Source organism: Malaclemys terrapin, chromosome 4 (genome assembly GCF_027887155.1).
Source record: "Malaclemys terrapin pileata isolate rMalTer1 chromosome 4, rMalTer1.hap1, whole genome shotgun sequence".
Lineage (NCBI taxonomy): Eukaryota > Metazoa > Chordata > Testudines > Emydidae > Malaclemys > Malaclemys terrapin.
Genome location: NC_071508.1, coordinates 18753289 through 18771687, shown reverse-complemented (window position 1 = coordinate 18771687; position 18399 = coordinate 18753289). Strand labels below are relative to the sequence as shown.

Below are 18399 nucleotides of genomic sequence, written 5' to 3'. Positions count from 1 at the left end.
TGCTAACTTTTACAATAGAATATAAAACTGTTTGAGCTGATAAATGGTAAGAACTCTCCCTCCTGAACACTACTGTGGGATTTGAATTTATCTGTTCATTTTCATTCTCCTGCAGAAGATGAGGGCTGTGCAACTAAGGTTTGTAGGACAAGCAGAGGAAGCGCACATTCTGCTCCCCTTTGACTGCAAGTTAGTAACGGAAATTAATCACATGAAATAAACTGTAAAATGGTTTGGCTCAAGACCTGCATGACAGTTTTAAATTAAATCTACTTTTTTTCTAAGATCAGCTAGTGTTAGTTTAATAGTATGGACCCACTTCCTTCACATGAGACAGCTGCTTCTTTGACCTCATTTTTCCTGAACCCTCTAATTAATGTTAATCACTGCTGTTGCCCCATCTTACTGCTGACATGTCAAAGGATGGTGGTTCTCTTGCAGTTATGATTACAAAGCCTGAAACACTAATGATGAGGCTATTCTATATCATTTATGTCCAAACAAAAAAATTAAATCCTTTTAATAGCAGTACGCAGTTCTCATGGTCCCATGAATGTAGAGATTTATGAATGTGTCTTCTAAATAATCCTGATAGAGCTTTAAAGGACCCCCTAAAAAAATCTCCATGAAAAGTATTAAATATTCAGCATTATATTTTTGAAATGTCAAGCCCATTTATTTATTAAAAACATAGGTATAAATGCACATGGGGGTGCATGTCTGAACCAGAGAATGGCTGAAGCCCATACTAGCAGCACCTTTCATCTCTCCTCCCCTGCCCCCCAGGATGAAAAAAAAACTAGTTCTCTTCCCTTCACCCCCATCCCACATTTACAGATGGGCAACTTGTGCCATGGAGAGTGAGGGGATTGGCAGGACCATAACCTATGCATCCTTACCACAGTTCAACTGCCAACTCCTAGAAAACACTGCTTCTCCCTGCAACAAAACAAAGCTCCCACACCCTAGCCATCTTTTAGCCAAAGCAATTCTTGCTGTACTACATCAATAGTTTGATATTAAGATACAATTGTAACAGAACCTCAAAGACCCTGGCAGCTCTGATAGCACAGTATTGCTCTAGCAGAAAGAGTTTATTAATGCAGCTTTAAAGTATTGAAAATTCACTAGTAGAAAGGAGATGGAGGAAAAGCCCCACATTTAACAATGCATGTTAAAATTTAGGAACTGGTTACAGTAGATTTGAATGCAAAAATACTAAATCCAAAGGGGATTAAACTGAGCTAGTGTAGATGGCACATATGAAGTAAACCTGATTTTAAAGTTAACACTGAAGGAGTATATCAGTTACATTAGAAAGTAAGCTCTGTCATTAACACAAAGCATCTTAATCAAATCCCCTCTCCCTGGCTGAGACTAAGAGGTGTCTGGAAAGCAGGCTAAAACCCACAGTTAATGGCAAGGCAAGAAAAAAATCAGGGTTCAAATTCACAGGATGCATTACAACATTATGAAATCTATCTAGGCTATCTTACCATATTTATTCAAAGTAATGAGACCAACTAACAGCAGGTATGAAAAAAGGCAATTTTTTTTTTTAGTTTAAAGGTTTATTCAGACAAATTGGGAAGTGGCCAGTGGTATTTATGTAACTGTCCCCAGCAGCTATGGTGGCCCAGCTGCAGAAGTGCTTTGGATGCTACTGCAGAGAACAGGACAGCTGTTTAGTTGGCTGTAACAGACTTTACAAGCCAAAGCATGAGTCTGAAAACTAGCTGAGTCCTCCTTCCTTCTGGCCCCAGTGCCTGTGGTGCTTTCTGTAAGAGTTAGAAAGAATCTATTCCGGCTTCTGGCTCTGTGCCTAGGAGAACAACCTTTTTTAGAATTGCCAGGTAGTAGGGTCCATACACCTGCCTGTTGTGATGAATCACACTGCCAAATCTGTGGCTAACTTCCAGCAGTTCTTCCTGAATTGGAGCAAGGCCTTTTGGGAGACTGCGAGAGTTCTGGGCACTAGGAGACAGATGAAGGCTGAGAAATGAATGGATCCGCTGCTCTGTACGTATGAAAAGAAAGGGTGTGATAGGAGCAGTCAGTCAAAGGGAAGAGTGAACATCTGACAATTTGAGACACTATCAGCTCAGCAGCATAGATATAGCTCTGGAGAGAACAGAAGGGAAATCATCCTGGTATTATAAAACTAAAGTGCATAGCAGATGTCAGAATGCAACATGGAATTTAAGATTGTGCTTAAATGCAATAACTGCAACACCGATCAGTGGGAAAGACTTTAGACTTAGTTTGAAATAGCTTGGTAATTTACATATTACTATGGTGGGCTAGTGGATAGAGCACTGAACAGACTCAGGAGACCTGCATTCCATTGCTGGCTCTGTAACCAAATCACTGTGCCTCAGTTTCTGCATCTGTAACATAGGGATGACACCACTTTTGTAAAGTGGTTTGAGATAGGTGGTATTGTCATATGGAGCTTTTCACTGCTTGATCATTATCATTTAATGACTTCTGGAGAAGGAATGAGGATCTCAATCTAGGGGCACTAGGTACTCACCCTTGTGGCAGTCTGAGCAAAGAGGCCAAAGACTGACCTTACATGGGGAAAGCTTACATGGTGGTTGCCTATGCTAGACCAGTCCTGGGAAAGGACTTCACTTTAGGGCTCTAAGGCCCAGCATAGATTGCAGATAAAGATGTAGGGTGGCCTCATTTTTAAAGTAAAAAGCCAGCACATTAGACATTTACTCAGGGACTCACCAATTACGCTCCGCACAGCATTGTCCTCCTCTGCAATGCTCCTTATCTGGCCTTTAAGGGAAGCAGATTTATCACTAGTGAAAGCAGGGTAACCCAGTTGCAAGAGAGATTCACTAACTTCCTGGTGCACATGATTGCTGATGTCCAGCAAAGCTTCTCGAAACCTAAAATCAGAGGCATGTTCTATATTCTTGGGCTACTCCTCACCTTTGCTTCACAGCAGTGGAACAGCTAGGAACTGCCCTCCACAAACCTCTAGCCAGGAACATCATGATGGCAACATAAGGCACAGACAACCAGCTGTACTCGTTTGGTGTCCCATAAACTAAGCTGCCCTAGTGCTTGTTACTGTGATCAGAATGATCAGCAGCACTGGTTCCCCATTAACCAGTGAGTCACCAGTTCTAGGGGATTAGTTCCCAGCTGGAAACTCCTCCCCCAGCCAGAAGCCCTGGCCCCTATTTGGATTTTAACTAGCCTCTGAGTTCCAGCGTGGATTTCTGCAGCTCTTCTCATTCCCAACCAGCACCTGTCTACTCACTTGTCTCCCTCTGGAAAAGATAATGGTAAAGCAACCAACCTGGTGTGAGGGAGCCCTTCCAAGAGGGCCTTTGTTACCCGTTTCAGCCTATCTACAAACCCAGGCGAGCTGAACAAGGCGCTTCCACACACACTGCTGGACACTAGCAGGACTGCAGCTATGATTGTTAGCTGATTCACTTGCAACTGTACCTCCTGCAGCCGGGCTTGGTCCATCAACAGAGTCTGCAAAGAAAGATCAAATCCCCCTGTAGGCATGGGGAGAGCTGTGCTCACCAAGCAGGGAGATTCTCAAGCTAGTGAATCGCCATTGCCCTTCCTTTTCTGTACAGATAATGGGAGAGTGCTCCCCTATGGAGAAGGGTGTGAACCACTGATCAAACACAAACTCCCAGAAGCAGGAAAGGTCTTATGTTTTGCAGGGGACCCAAGCTAACAGAAGAGGGGAAATAAGCCACAGGCTAGAAGCTTCCACTGCCAAAAAGGGATAGGGGATCCAGCAGAGAGCTATTTTCTCCCCTTGCAGTCCTGTTGCCTGGCCCTGAGACAAAGCCAGCTCATGCTGTAGAGGTTACATAGGATTCAGGGCCCAAGCACCTGTTTATCTTGCTTATACTTAAGGCCAGTTCTAACTGCCACATCAAAGCAGCAGAGCAGTCCTCCCTGGCTGACAAGAAGATTCCTCCTACCTCAGGGTATTTCTCTATGCCTGGCTCCCAGCGGAGCAGATTCATGTATCCTTGGTTTAACACAGACATGGGACTTGGTGTAGATGAGCTCCTGCTGACAGCCCCCCGTGACAGTGGAGCGGGTGATCCATGGACCTCAGGATGGGATGGGGATGACAAAGATGATGCAGAGACTTCTGCTGCTGCTTTGTGTAACCACTCAGTTGTGTGATCCAGGCTGTCTGGAACAGGATTACGGAGAGATGTTTGTGGGAAGAATCAGACTCAGCACGTTGAATGGTGAAGGAACTGTTTTCGCTCACTGTACTACATTACACTCTGAAGAGACAGTATGTCTCAGACTGGCCACAGAGCAGTGCTGGCCCCTGGTACTTTATGAAGTGACTGACACCTGTTGAAGCTTCAGTCAGGCTCATTCTCATAGGACACAGCCATGTCATTGTCAGGACAGTAATGCTGGCCCAGTAGTAGTGGGACTGGAAAGGCACATGTTCAGGGCTGGCCTCAGCTAAGCTTTGTAATGTGCAGAGGGCTAGGAACTATTACTCCACATATGGTGAAACACCTAACAAAACCAGACCAGCTCTGCTGCAAGCCAGCAAAGCTGGTACAGGGAGCAGCAAAAGGTTGCTCTCTATCTGGGATAGCTTGCCTTTGATTTATTCAGTAACTTAAGCATCCACCAAAACCTTCTAGAAATGCTCTGCCAAGGGTGACTACAGGCCTGTTTAACATTTTGCCCTTTCCTCTGAGGATCTCAAAGCCTTTTATACGCTTTAATGAAATCTCACAACGCCTGCCACGGCTATTTTCTCCATATTCTGCAGGGAGAAACTGAAGCAGATTAAATAACTTGCTCTCTTTTACAAGGCAAGTCTGTGAGAAAGTTGGGACTAGAAGCCCAGTGTCCTGACTTCCAGGTACTGCTAACTACCAATCCATCCCCTGGTTAGAAGCACTTCTCCTTACATTTGACAGTTTCGCCTTTCCGTCTTGTTACTAATACAAATTTGCATGAAAGACCCTTAACAGCTCTGTTTCTAGCTGCTGCTCTTGTTTACCCTGCACCTGAAGCTAGTATCTGCCACCAGCAGAATGTCTGCACCATTGGCTGATGTCAAACAGAAGACCAGTTTGAGGCAGGAAAGAAAGTAACTGGAGATGAACTAAGCAGCAGATAATCCTATTTGTGTACATTATTCCACAGTAGTAAAGAGGAAAATAACCAATGTCCCATTAACAGAAATACTTGTTTCACAATGAACGCTTAAAATTGTATGTGCACACTTTAAATGCTTGAGTAAGCTGTTAGGAAGACTGGTTTCTCCATAGGGCTGCTACAGCACAGCCATCTGACACAAGCCTCCCCCACACACTCCATCTGCCAAGAGACCCGTGCCAAGGGTAAGCTCATGCTCCAAACCCACCAACCCTTGACTCCTCTGCTGAATCTGTCCCCTTGTGGGTGATGGCTGTCTATCATGGAAAATGATATCCCTGCAGCCCCAGGGTGAGAGCCCTTCCCCACCTGCTGAACTTTGGGAATATTAATGCACTTTGGACCTATGTCACCCTGCGTTGGTGCTCAATATTATTAATCCTTGTATAGGTATTCTTGATGATGACCCAGCACACCCCTGCACCTTCTCCCTCCTTCCCCACACACTCACTGGGCAGCTTGACAAGGAGCTCCTGGAATTTCTTCTGCTCATATTGGACGGAGTGATCCTGCAGGTGGGGCCGGAGGCTCTGGATGGTAAAATTCACCATGTCCATTTTCATCAGGTCTAGCACCTGGAAAATCTCCCTGGGGTGAATAAGAGGACAAAAAGGATCACTACAAGTGTCTCACCAATGTCAAGTTGTCCCCAGAGACCCAGTCTTCAATGCTGGGCATTCTAAGTGCACGGGGAGTCAGTACTTATGTCCTGAACTAACCAGCAGCCCAATCCAGCCCCACACACTACTCAGTGGCTTCCTTTTCATGCAGCACAGACTTTTTAAAAAAAATCTAGTTTTTGTGCTGGGGAACAGTACCAAATCGCAAGCCCCAGAGACCCATCCTACTTACCCTCAGAACTAGTACAACAGGGGCAGTGCAAGCTACTTCAGTGTTCCTCCAGGCTGTCTCTACCCTGATCTAGAGAGACCACCAGAAGGGTCAGAAGAGACCATGACCTCCCACAACAGCTATGTTCCACTGAAACAATGAAGTACAGAAGACAGGACATGGACCCAACCTACAGACTCATTATTGCAAGTAGTAAGAGAATTGGGCTCACTGCACTCGGAACTAAATGCAAAGTTCATTGCTGTGACTTAGGTTCTTCAGTCTCTCACACACACACAAAGATAATTAGTCATTTCTCCTTCACAGCATGAAGGGAAAGACAAACTACTACTACTTTTAAACAGCTGGGGGGCACTCAGATGATATTGTGATAAGGCCATGTAAGAACAGAAATCAGGCACTATAGCTCATTCCCTTCTGGCATGACTGTCATGGAGGGGTTGGGGTGCGTGGTGTTATTCAGTGCCAATTAGGATGGAAGTTTTTGTGAAAGGGACATATGTCCCCTATGAACCGGACTGAGCCTCAAGTTCATTTCGCACTGGACTTTCCATTCCTGTGAACAACAATTTAATCCAATTTTCATTATTCAGAAACTCAAAATATCAGTGAGACAAGCTGAGGCTCAGTGTAGCAGGAGTCCGGATGTGATACGATTATTGGGCAGGAGGCAGTAGATTCCCCTGCCACAACAATCACTGATTGAGGATATGCTGATTTATGGGAGACCCACCCGTGTCCCAAACAGTGTCACGCACCTGAGCAACTGAACTGGGTCTGTCACACCCCGTAGTCTCTGCACTTCCTCGTCTCGAACAGGTGCACACAGCATCGCCATTGTACCTAAGATGTACATGGTGAGATTGGGGATGTCAAGAGCCCCATGCTCAGCCTCCTGTCTGATCAGCTCCATATCCAGGGCTTCTTCAATCTGGCCCCGCAGACGGCTGTGCCGTGGCAGCAACAGTGACAGTATGGTCTGCCCCAAGGAGAAAGTCAAAGAGAGAGTCTGTTTTTGTTCAAATCTAGGAACCCTACAGCTCGCCAGGAGCTGCACAACAAGAAGTAAAGGCTGGCCTTATAGGAATGAGGACTCGGGTGACTACTAAGCACATTGAAACGTAGGGGCCACCATAGCAGCTATAAAGGAATGTTTGTTCCTAACTGCTCCCCTTAAGGGTATACACAGAAGATGCTATGAGACCATATATCAGCCCCTAAATAATGTGTGGTCCCTATTCTTTCCTTTATAACAGGGATACCTTCTAGTACTCTGTGGGATGGCTTTCTGGGAAAGGAGCGGCCTCTCAGGACTATAGAAGGGGAGAGGTATGGGTCAGGTCAGGCAAGTACGTTAGATGCTGCTGTGGGCTCTGCAGATAGGTATGCCTGTTTGTTAGTTTTAAACACTTAGCTCCTGTTCTAATATGTTGTGTGCTTGTGTGCATTAAAGACAGATGCTTATGTATGACTAGCCTTGGAGAGGGGTTTCTTTATAGATAGAAGAGACCGTATGCACAGTCACTGTTGGCCTAGGGAGGATTTTCAGGCCAAGGCATTTTCTCACTTTACTTCGTATGTCTCTCTCTCTCAGGCTTCTTTATTTAAGAAGCCTTGTAACAAGTAAGGTTTTAATAAAATCAAACCCATCTAATTCATTTTTAATTCAGAAATTGTGTTCAGTCTACAATTCTATTAACAGACAACATCTACCTTTCTTAGAATCCAAATCTGCTGTACTGAAGAGAGGGTTTGGGTCCACTGAGAAGGAATGATGGGGTTCAGTTGCAAGTTAAGGGAGAAGAGGTCACCAAGTATTAATGAATGCAGCTATCCTTGGGGCAGGAAAGAGGGAATGTAAAAAGAGAGGAATACATGGTAGTTGTCCTACCACCTCTGAGCTAGCCTTCTGCTGTCTGGTGAAAACCAGTGGGTTCAATACTAATGAGACCTAAGCGGACCAGGACATTAGCCATCCTTAAGCAGAGTGTGGGTAGGGTCCTGCTCAAGAAACCACTGCATCAGTGAGTCTGGTGGCACCTTAAAGACTAACAGATTTATTTGGGCATAAGCTTTCTGCATAGCATCTGAAAAAGTGAGGTTTTTACCCACGAAAGCTTATGCTCAAATAAATCTGTTAGTCTTTAAGGTGCCACCAGACTCCTTGTTGTTTTTGTAGATACAGACTAACACGGCTACCCCCTGACACTGCATCAGTGTAGCATAGAGATTTAAGCAATATCTATGATCAGTTATGTCCATACTGATTGTTACATGGCTCCACTGGTTTTCAAACCTTTCAGGTGTAGTTGATTTGTGTGTGGGACACTGGGTCAGGGGGACAGTCTTACAGACAGGATCTAGAAGGTTGGGCCTAGTATTTACTCTTCCTTGCTGTGAATTCCACTCTCTCATGCCTCCGGTCTAATGTATGGCCACAAGGCAAAGCTTAGATGTACATCATTAACAGAGGCCTAGCTCTAAGGTGGCTGTCCTATCTCATGAACTGCTCACCTCTTTAATTTCCTGAAGCAGTTGGATCACGTGTGTGTAGTCTGGTGGACTAGCAGAGAGCTGTTCTTTCAGACTGTCCCAGAAAGCTTTGTGCAATGTCTCCTTCACTCGGCTTTCCAGGCTGAGTGGGGAGAGGGAACAAGTAACTATTATGAACATTCATCCATCTCACACCTATCATTATGGAGGGGCTATGCACTTGGACCTCTCTGCATTTTCTTTGAACTTTTATTCTCATGTTGGAAGCAGCATGCCTCACCACTCTCCCTCCTATGTGAACCTCTATCAACCTAAAATCCACAGTTCTCCTACATATGGTTCCTACCCAGCCATCTTTTTTCCCCATAGCCAAACATACTTCAGCCTTGTCTACACTGAGGTTGGTGTGTAAGGTACGTGTAGCTACACACCACAGTGAAAAGCAGGCTATGTCTGCTCCATAGCTGCATGTGCCAATGAAAGGCTGAGGTAGCGGGAAAAGTTCTCGCAAGGAGGAGCTCCTGGAGTCTTTCCCTGCAGCAGGGAAAGGCTCCAGCAATGGGACACTGGGCAGCACTGTCTCACTGTGCAGAGAGCCATGTAGGTAGGGCACATAGCTAGGGCCCTACCAATTTCACAGCCGTGAGAAACATGTCACGGACCGTGAAATAAGCCCTACCCAGTGATATCTGGACTCCCGCTCCTACTAGAAGCACCCTAGCCAGGGGCTCCTAGCTCCCGCTGGTCTGGGGAAAGACTTGTCCATCACCTGCACAGGCACTCTTGGGTGGACCTCAGACCCACCTCCACCTCTGGGAACCTCCTGCAGCTGCAAGAAACTCCACGGTTGCTGCCTTCAGAGTGCAGCTCTGACAGCAGCACAGAAGTGAGGGTTGCAATCCCGTGCCCCCCCGCAACAGGTTTGTGACTCCCCACCTCCCCCCAAAATACCCTTTTGGGTTGGGAACCCCATGGTTACAACAATGTGAAATTTCAGATTTAAACATTTGAAAAGGTGAAATTTACCAATTTTCAAATCCTATGGCCATGAAATTAACCATAATGAAACTGAATTTGGTTTCATTAAGTGTTCAGGCATGTATTTACTCATCTAAGCAGCACTTCATCCTCTACACTGCTATTTATACCCATACAGTGTGTATACTCTACACACGTATGTACGTGAAGACAAACCTTAATCTTACTTTTCTACCACTTAGCAATAGTTCAGAGGCAGCCCCGGCCACACTTCAGAAGAATGTGATGTTTAGCCAGCCTGCGATAGATGCAGATAACTCCCTTCAAATCCCCCAACCACTACTCTTATCCTCAGAGAAGACTGACAGGACCGTACAATATTTGCAGGATATCTTCTACAGAGCCTCTTTTTGTTCAGAACCAGGAAGGATACTCTAGTGGTTAAGGCATTCAGATAGGACTCAGGAAGTTTGCAGCTACAAGGCAGATTGCTGAGAGAAAATCTTTGCATCTCTTCTCCTTTGATTAATACTTAAGAAAAGGTCACTGTCTATACCTCTGAAACCTCTGAGTGCTCCATTAAACTCAAGGAAGACCAGATGTGGCATTTATCATAGTTCCAAGGGAAAAATAAACTTGAAAAAAACATAACATATAGCACCAAAACCCACTTTCTTTTCCTTTGTAGTTTCTAGATACTTTCAACAGCCATAGCCCTCCAAATCCTCCCCTCCCCCATTTCCCATTCTAGCCATATAATCTGCAACCTCAGGTAAGAGAAAAAACAAAGAGTATAACGAACCTGTTTGGTGAGAAGTTGACCTCTTGCAACTTGAAGTCACGGTTCACCACAATCTCGTGTGCAATGGTCATTTTAGAAACTTCTTGTGCTGTTTCTAGTAATTCTGCCATGGAAAGAACTCGTGGAGGGCTGGCTGCAGAAAGGAAATTAATGAGACCTAGTTCTTTATCATGATCAACTACAGTCTTAGATCCAACATTTAAGAAATCTAAAAGATTTTACAAAATTTAATACGGAAATGCAAACTGAGTGAAAGCCTATGTATGTAGGGTGGGGTTAAAACATCCCCCTCAGAATATGAGAAACAACATTATGCTCCTAGCTGATGATGAAATGCTGACACTGACAAAAGTAAAACTGATCAGTTTGGTTTCTATGTCTAAACAATGGAAGATTAAATTTCATTAATGGTCAAAAGCAAGGGCCCAATCCTCTCCCAGTGAAGTCATTAGCTAAACTTCCATTAACCTAAATGGAAGCAAGTTTGGGTATCAAAAATCAATTTAAAATATCACTCTGTGGTTATTGGTAACTCCAATATAGGAAATAATTGTTCAAATTAAAATGGTCTTCAAAAGCAGTACAAGACTGCTCATTGAGTGGGCTGAATAAAAATGGATTGTATAAAAGCCTTATCAGTTCATGCTTGGTCCTATTACTTTTGACAGGTTCTCATACCTTGGCTTTAACCTCTTAATGACCTCCAGAATAATTATGCAACTAATGTCTCTATCTTGTTCCGTGGTTAAAATGAACAGTGAAACAACTACAAGTCTTAGAAGTTCTTTTAACAGCATCCCTTCCAGTGTAAAGATACCAGGAAGACATGTATTCTGAAGAAGGATTTCACATTTTTACCATTTTAAGAATAAATAAGTTAGATAAAAAGGAATTAGCACTCTTCCTCTCAAGTATTTTCAATATAGATCTCCCAATACATGATAGATGCATTTTTCAGATGGTGTAACTGAAACTCAAAGAAGCTAAGTGCCTGAAAGCAAACACTGAGTCAGTGGCAGAGCTGGAAGTAAAACTCATGTCTCCTGACTCCCTTGGTAGGGGATTAAACACCCTAGACACATTTTGGAAATATTAGCTGACAAACTACTGATTTTATACTGTCATTTCAGAATCTCATGAAAATCATCAGTTGTGGGACTATTATCTAGGGTTTCTACATTCTAGAGCAACAGGAAAAGTTACAGGTGAAATTCACTGATTAAATTATGGGAGATATGTGGGGTGAAAATATGATGCTATGTAGCCTAGCTTAATAGCCATAAATGGGAGAACAATTTACAAGTTGCAGGACACCAGAGACAGTACAGAATAGGAATGAGACAGTAAAGAGTCACATGTTGGAATTATGGATTCTAACAGTGCTATAGGCTTGCCTTCATATCCTCCCATTGGGTGACTCACCCTCTTGTTATATTTTAAACCTTAGCCCTCATTCTGCAATCTGGTCTGTGTACATAGACCACTAAGCCTGAAATCAATGGGGCTCTGCAAATGCACAAGGGTCTGCCTGTGTGGAACAGATTGCAAGAGTGTGGTTTAGGATTGTAAGCATTTTGGGACAGGAAGCATTTATAATAGGTCTGTACAGGGTGCTTAGCTCTACATCCTCCCCTCAATCTGGTTGGGGTCTCTAGGGCTACTATAATACAAATCAGGATTAAATTAGCGGAGTTGATTAATCATACAACTATTTGAAGTGCCAAGGAGACCCAGAGTTTGAAAAGGATGCTCATTTATGCTATAGTTTAAATCTAAAATAATGAGAGAACTTAGAACTAACTAGATAACCCCTGCCAATGGAGCCTGCATCTGATAGATGTTTCCATAATGAAAGTATATCAGCCATATACTGGATAACATTAGTAGTATGTGTGAGGGGAAATAATTTAACCTAGAAAGTTCTTGACCAGCAAGTGGAAAAGTGGATCAGGACACTAGCAACTATATGAAAGATTAATACAGGATAATTTAGAAAGCTGGGTGTAGAGAACCTTCCTCAGCTAGGCAGAGAACAATTGCTAAATGAGTTTGAATTGATTAGCCCCTCCCAAAGCAAAGTGAAGGAAATAGCATATACCATGACTGGTATAGAAGGGGGTATGGTAAAATGACAGGTCCCCTTTCTGAACAGATTTCAATCTAAATTAGACAAGAGGGTTGTGTGAAGAAAGGCTAGTAGCAGGTTGTATGCTATGAAATGATGTCAGTCATATAAAGCCCAGTCCTGCAAAGAATCATATACATTTGCATGCTTACTGGCCTGAGTAAGCCAGTGGGACTATACCTGCGTACAAAGTCCCTAGCTAGCTTAAATCTTTGTTGGATAAGAACTACTAAAGACACCTATGCTGCAGGAAGGGAACATTTGAATTTTTTTCTGATTTTAGTTCCACTGAACCGTGCAATGGAATTTACTGATCTTTTAGACAGGTGGAATTCTTAAGATGCATATACAGAAAATGATGCTCTCCAAAGTTACAATTCAACTCATCTGAGAAAGAATTCAAACTGAATTGACAAACCCAGATTCATAGTTTTGATGTGAGCCCCTTTGTCCTTTCATACTCCTCTTTTTGTATCATGTGAAACAAGAGCAACATCTAGTGACCATTAAAAACAGCACCTGTCATTTATTGAAAGCTGTACAAGGCAGAGGAGTTCAGTTTAAACACATTACAGTTAAGAGTCAGAATGCAGTACAAGATTCTACTGCTGAATTTTTGACTAACTTAACAAAAATAATTTAATGGTGGAACATGAAAGAGGTTTAGTGGAAACATGCTCTAAAGAAGCCTTTGAAGGAACAGATAAAGGCACTTTGGGGCATGAAGTGAGAGAGGAATATTTGATACAGCTGATGGGAAGTGTAAGACTTTGATCTGGGGTGATCTTTGCAAAAAATTGTGATATCTGTCCTTCCCACCCTCCTCCTCCAAGGTTAGCCGTGGGATGGGATGTGGAGCCTAGGATTCCATGTCACCAGAACAGTTAAAGATTTCAGAGTAGCAGCCGTGTTAGTCTGTATCCGCAAAAAGAACAGGAGTACTTGTGGCACCTTAGAGACTAACAAATTTATTAGAGCATAAGCTTTCGTGGACTATAGCCCACTTCTTCGGATGCATATAGAATGGAACATATATTGAGGAGATATACACACACACACAGAGCATAAACAGGTGGGAGTTGTCTTACCAACTCTGAGAGGCCAGTTAAGAGAAAAAAAAAAAAACCTTTTGAAGTGATAATCAGGATAGCCCAGTACAGACAGTTTGATAAGAAGTGTGAGAATACTTACAAGGGGAGATAGATTCAATGTTTGTAATGGCTCAGCCATTCCCAGTTCTTATTTAATCCTGAGTTGATTGTGTCTAGTTTGCATATCAATTCCAGCTCAGCAGTCTCTTGTTGGAGTCTGAATCATAATACTCAAAAACCAGTGGGAGAACACTTTAACCTGTCTGGTCATTCAATGACAGACCTGCGGGTGGCTATATTACTGAGGACCTGTGGGGTGGGCCGTCATTACGCGCGGCTCATGAGACGCCTAATGGTCTCGGACGCTATCCGTTGGTCCCGGGACATTTACACCGAGCACATCACCGGCCACCGCCAATACCAAGAGTGAGCCGGGGAGACCTCGTGCACCCACACACACCCCCTGCTGGACCCTATCCACTTTAACCTGTCTGGTCATTCAATGACAGACCTGCGGGTGGCTATATTACAACAGAAAAACTTCAAAAACAGACTCCAAGGAGAGACTGCTGAGCTGGAATTGATATGCAAACTGGCCTCTCAGAGTTGGTAAGACAACTCCCACCTGTTTATGCTCTCTGTATGTGTGTGTGTGTATATATATATATATATATATATATTCTCAATATATGTTCCATTTTATATGCATCCGAAGAAGTGGGCTGTAGTCCACGAAAGCTTATGCTCTAATAAATTTGTTAGTCTCTAAGGCGCCACGAGTACTCCTGTTCGTTTTAGTTAAAGATTTGTATGTTTTCTGCCCCATAGCGCCACTTCAGCACACTATGCACGAGGCCCAGTCATAACATTATTAAATGTAGAAAAAGAGCCACTGCAGAACTTAGTCTAAAAACAGGTCAGCAATGGTTCAAGCTGCCAAGAGCATTTGTCCAGTCTCTGCCTCAAATGTGGAGGCTATACATCTCTCAGCGCTAGTTTAGTAAAAATCAACCCTGCCTGGAAGTAGCAGGATGGCATGACCCCACTACCGGTCCCTTTCCAAACCCAAGGGCTCTCTGTCAAATCTCTCCACGAAGCCCTGTCATCCCTGGTTAAACCACTGTTTGCACTGAACCCTGTGAGGATGGTAGAGACTGGACTTTTCTAGCTTAATCGGAGGCAGACGTACACGTTGGCAACTGTGGTGGGCAGAGGCTGGGCACGTCCCCATCATGGCTCTCCTGGGCCTGCCTCGCTTTCCTGGGCCTACAGGGCACACTCTCTGGATCACTGCAGTCACTGGGGGGTGTCTCCTCTCCGGGGTTAGGCATCTTGTTCCTCCTGCAGGTCGAGGGGAGACGGAGGGTTAGAAAGGGCGGGCGCAGAAAAGGCATCAACTCAGGCACCACGGGCCCAAGACAGCCACTCCTCTAGTCAAGGGAGGGGGCCGTGAACTGAGTCAGGCCGGGCCTGGGGGGAGCCTGGGCACGAGACAAGGTGGGGGAGAGACCAAGGGGGGGGCGGAGGAAGACCCCAGGGCGAGGCGGGGACGGGACCGTCCAACGGCTCCTTGCCTCAGCGGGAGTCAGCGAAGGGTGGAGAAGTGGCCCCTCACCTTCCCCGGAGGGTCCGGGCGGTGGGGAAGGGGCAGCGGCCGGGACCGGACCGGGCGGTGGTGACGAGACAGGGGGCTGCCCGGCCGCTCTCGAGCCCCTTCACGGATCTACTGCTGCCGTTAGTCCACTGAGCGTTCGCGCCCAGCTTCAAACAGGACCGAACCAACTGCCCGCGCGTCGGAGGGGGGAAAGGCTCGACCGCTTTACACCCGTGGGGGCTACAGACGGTTCCCAGGGAGATTCCTCCCTCTCGTGGCGCCGACGAGACCTAAGCCACCGTCTTTTACGTCTTTAGGGCCCTGTTCTGAATGAGGTTTTATAATCCGCCCACCCCCGCTTCTCTGTTAGAAATGGGCTGCTCCGCATCTTGAACCATAACAAGCTCTTTTCAGGACTGAACCAACCCCACAGAAATGGGGATGGGCCTACCACACAAACTCGCCTCCATTTAAAAGCCGCCTAGGGGAGCCAGCTTCCATGCTAAGAGATAAAGTATGAATTACCCTTGGATTGTGGCGCGATAATTAATCCAGCACTACGCTCCCGTTGGAATTATATTTTTCTTATAAAATAATCCCCCCTCTAGCCAAATGGAATGCTCCAAAGAGTGGCTCGGCCCACGGCCTACTTGGACTCTACCATCCAATAGACCAGGAGGTAGACAGGTGAAGGGAATAGTCAACTAGAGCAAAGCCGGGGGGGCATCCCTAGGAATTTAGCTGTAGAGTTGCATGACGCTTTGAGGATTTGTTTATTGTAGGGCCTGCTATATTTATAGGCGCCTTCATAGTAATTTATTTTAAATAGTGCCTGGTAGGAGCCCTTCTGTCTGGATGGACCATGCAAATTAATAGCTGTAGGTTGGCAGCACGTGTGGTTGTTCACACCTCAGAAGGTGTTGTGATCCTAGGGGAGGCATAGGGCTGATTGCAAAGTAAGTCAGGCACATGGGCGGTAGTAATGTTTAGTGATCAGAGCAGGGGCTGACTGAACTAGGCTTCCTAGCTGGTAAAGGGGGTGGGGGCTTCAGGGGAGTTAGGACACTTGGGTTCTGTTCCCACCATTGGAGGTTTCTAGGCGAGTGAAAAATCCTGGGTTCTGGTTCTTGTGAAAAGTGGAGGTGGGATGAATTGTATGTGGAGTGGTACAGAACTAGAGCAATAAGCATGCTGGAAACCTATAGGAGGATAAAGATTTTTAAATTATTATTTACAGTGCAGTGGTGTCTGGGAGCCCAGTCATGAACCAGGATGCCAGGTGTTGTACAAGCAGAGTGAAAAAGATGACTCTTGCCCTGAAGGGCCTGCAATCAAAGTAAATCCTTTTTCTTTTCTTTTGCAGAAGAAGGGTGTGGGGAGGAAGGAAGGTGCACAGATTTGTCCATTGTTCACTTGATGGCTTACCGGAGAGGAACAATTTTGTTAAATTATGTTGGTGCCTGCGCTTTCTTGCCTTTTCCTTCCAAACTATATTTATTGTGATTGTTTAAGCACTATCCTGATCTCCGAGCAGTTTATAAAACTCAGTACAAACTGTTCCATACAAAAATTAAAACTGCACTGCCTTCCCTGGGTACTGTACGGGTAAGCAATGTGAAAACTAACCTCCATAACAACTACACAACTTTGCCCTTGTCCCATCCATCTGCTCGCTCCCCATACCCTCAGGAAAATGGGTGGGTTTTGCCACAGGCCTAAAGGTTAACAAATCTGCATCCTGCTGGACCAAGGGGAGAGCCGGTATCTGGTATTTTTATTGTTCAAAGAGACATCAGTGCTAGAAGACAGGGCTGTATCAATCTCATTTCTGCTGTGAGACGTATGCTGTTGGCTCAAATCGTCTCTGGATATTCAGAGTGTTGATTCTGTAGTACCAGAGACCTCAGCAGCTCCTTTCCTGGACCTTTAGCCTCTGACATCTCTCTGATGAATTTCCCCTCAAGAGCTGTGCAAGTCTTTCCTTTAGGATAGAGCCCTCTGGTTAAACACTTCAGGGTGCCAGGCTGAGTATGAGGTGGAAATCAGGTGGATAGAGCTCCAACCCTCATGCTCTAAGGCAGGGGTCAGCAACCTTTCAGAAGTGGTGTGCCGAGTCTTCATTTATTCACTCTAATTTAAGGTTTCGCATGCCAGTAATACATTTTAACGTTTCTAGGTCTCTTTCTATAAGTCTATAATATATAACTAAACTATTGTTGTATGTAAAGTAAATAAGGTTTTTAAAATGTTTAAGAAGCTTCATTTAAAATTAAATTAAAATGCAGAGCCCCCCAGACTGGTGGCCAGGACCCAGGCAGTGTGAGCGGCAGTGTGAGTGCCACTGAAAATCAGCTTGCGTGCCGCAGGTTGCCTACCCCTGCTCTAGGGCAACGGTTCTCAAACTTCATGGCAGTGAGACCCCCTTCTGACAACAAAAATTACTACATGACCATGGGGGGAGGGGGGAACCTAAGCCTGAGCTCGCACAACCCCCTACCCCAGGCAGGGGGGGCCAAAGCCTGAGCTCCACCATTCCCTGCAGGGGGGCCAAAGCCCAAGGACTTCAGCCCTGGGTGGGGGGCCTGTAACCTGAGCTTAGGACTGAAGCCAAAGCCTGAGTCCCGCTGCCCAGGGCTGAAGACCTCAGGCTTTGGCCCTGGGTGACAGGGCTCGGGCTTCGGCCCCAGACCCCAGCAACTCTAATGCCAACCCTGGTGACCCCATTAAAAGGGGGGTCCTGACCCACAGTTTGAAAACTGCTGCTCTAGGGGCTGCTTCCCATTCTACTTTTCTTCCCTTAGGAGTGAAAGTAGCCAGAGATTTTGCAGGACTCTCTAGGAAGTAACACAGGCGTGAGCCCCGTCTGCCTACGGGAACCCCTCTATAGCACGATCCCCCAACTTCTATAGCACCCTTGATCATCTCCAGCCTATCTGTGATCTCCTTGCCTCAGGCTCTGGCAAAAAAAACCTCTCTCCCACTATCACCTCCTTGTGAATCTTCATAACCTCAGGTGCTTTCCACCTGGATTGTGTAGCCATAAACTGGGGCCAAAGTTTAGTTGTTCAAGTGAGAAAAGCCTGGGTTTGAAGACTTTCAGGCCAGGCTGAATGGTGGGGTCATGGGAGGCTAGGGTGGGTGACATTTGGGGTAGGGATAATGATGCAGGAGGTGTTTTCCTTTCTCATGGGGACTCTGTTGCCTTCATGCACATACCCTGCTGTGGCAATTATTTAAATGTAAATGTTATAAAAATGCTGTAATGTGTCTAAATGAAATT

General features: G+C 45.2%; 1 protein-coding gene across 5 annotated transcripts; it reads right to left on the bottom strand.

The window, feature by feature from the left end:
- Positions 1 to 619: 619 nt before the first annotated feature.
- Positions 620 to 15273, bottom strand: TCP11 (t-complex 11). Of its 5 annotated transcripts, none has more exons than XM_054024767.1 (10): positions 15141 to 15273; positions 14715 to 14866; positions 10310 to 10442; positions 8551 to 8671; positions 6795 to 7015; positions 5636 to 5772; positions 3966 to 4186; positions 3317 to 3501; positions 2737 to 2900; positions 620 to 2017 (listed from the first exon to the last, which is right to left on the bottom strand). In XM_054024767.1, the coding sequence occupies exons 2-10, from the start codon at positions 14854 to 14856 to the stop codon at positions 1788 to 1790; spliced, it is 1554 nt and encodes a 517-aa protein (XP_053880742.1). In that variant the 5' UTR covers positions 14857 to 14866; positions 15141 to 15273; the 3' UTR covers positions 620 to 1787. The 5 variants fall into 5 exon arrangements, with proteins under 5 accessions (XP_053880742.1, XP_053880744.1, XP_053880743.1 ...); XM_054024769.1 differs by having other exon boundaries at positions 3377 to 3501; XM_054024768.1 differs by having other exon boundaries at positions 15100 to 15265.
- Between the last annotated feature and the right edge of the window lie 3126 nt (positions 15274 to 18399).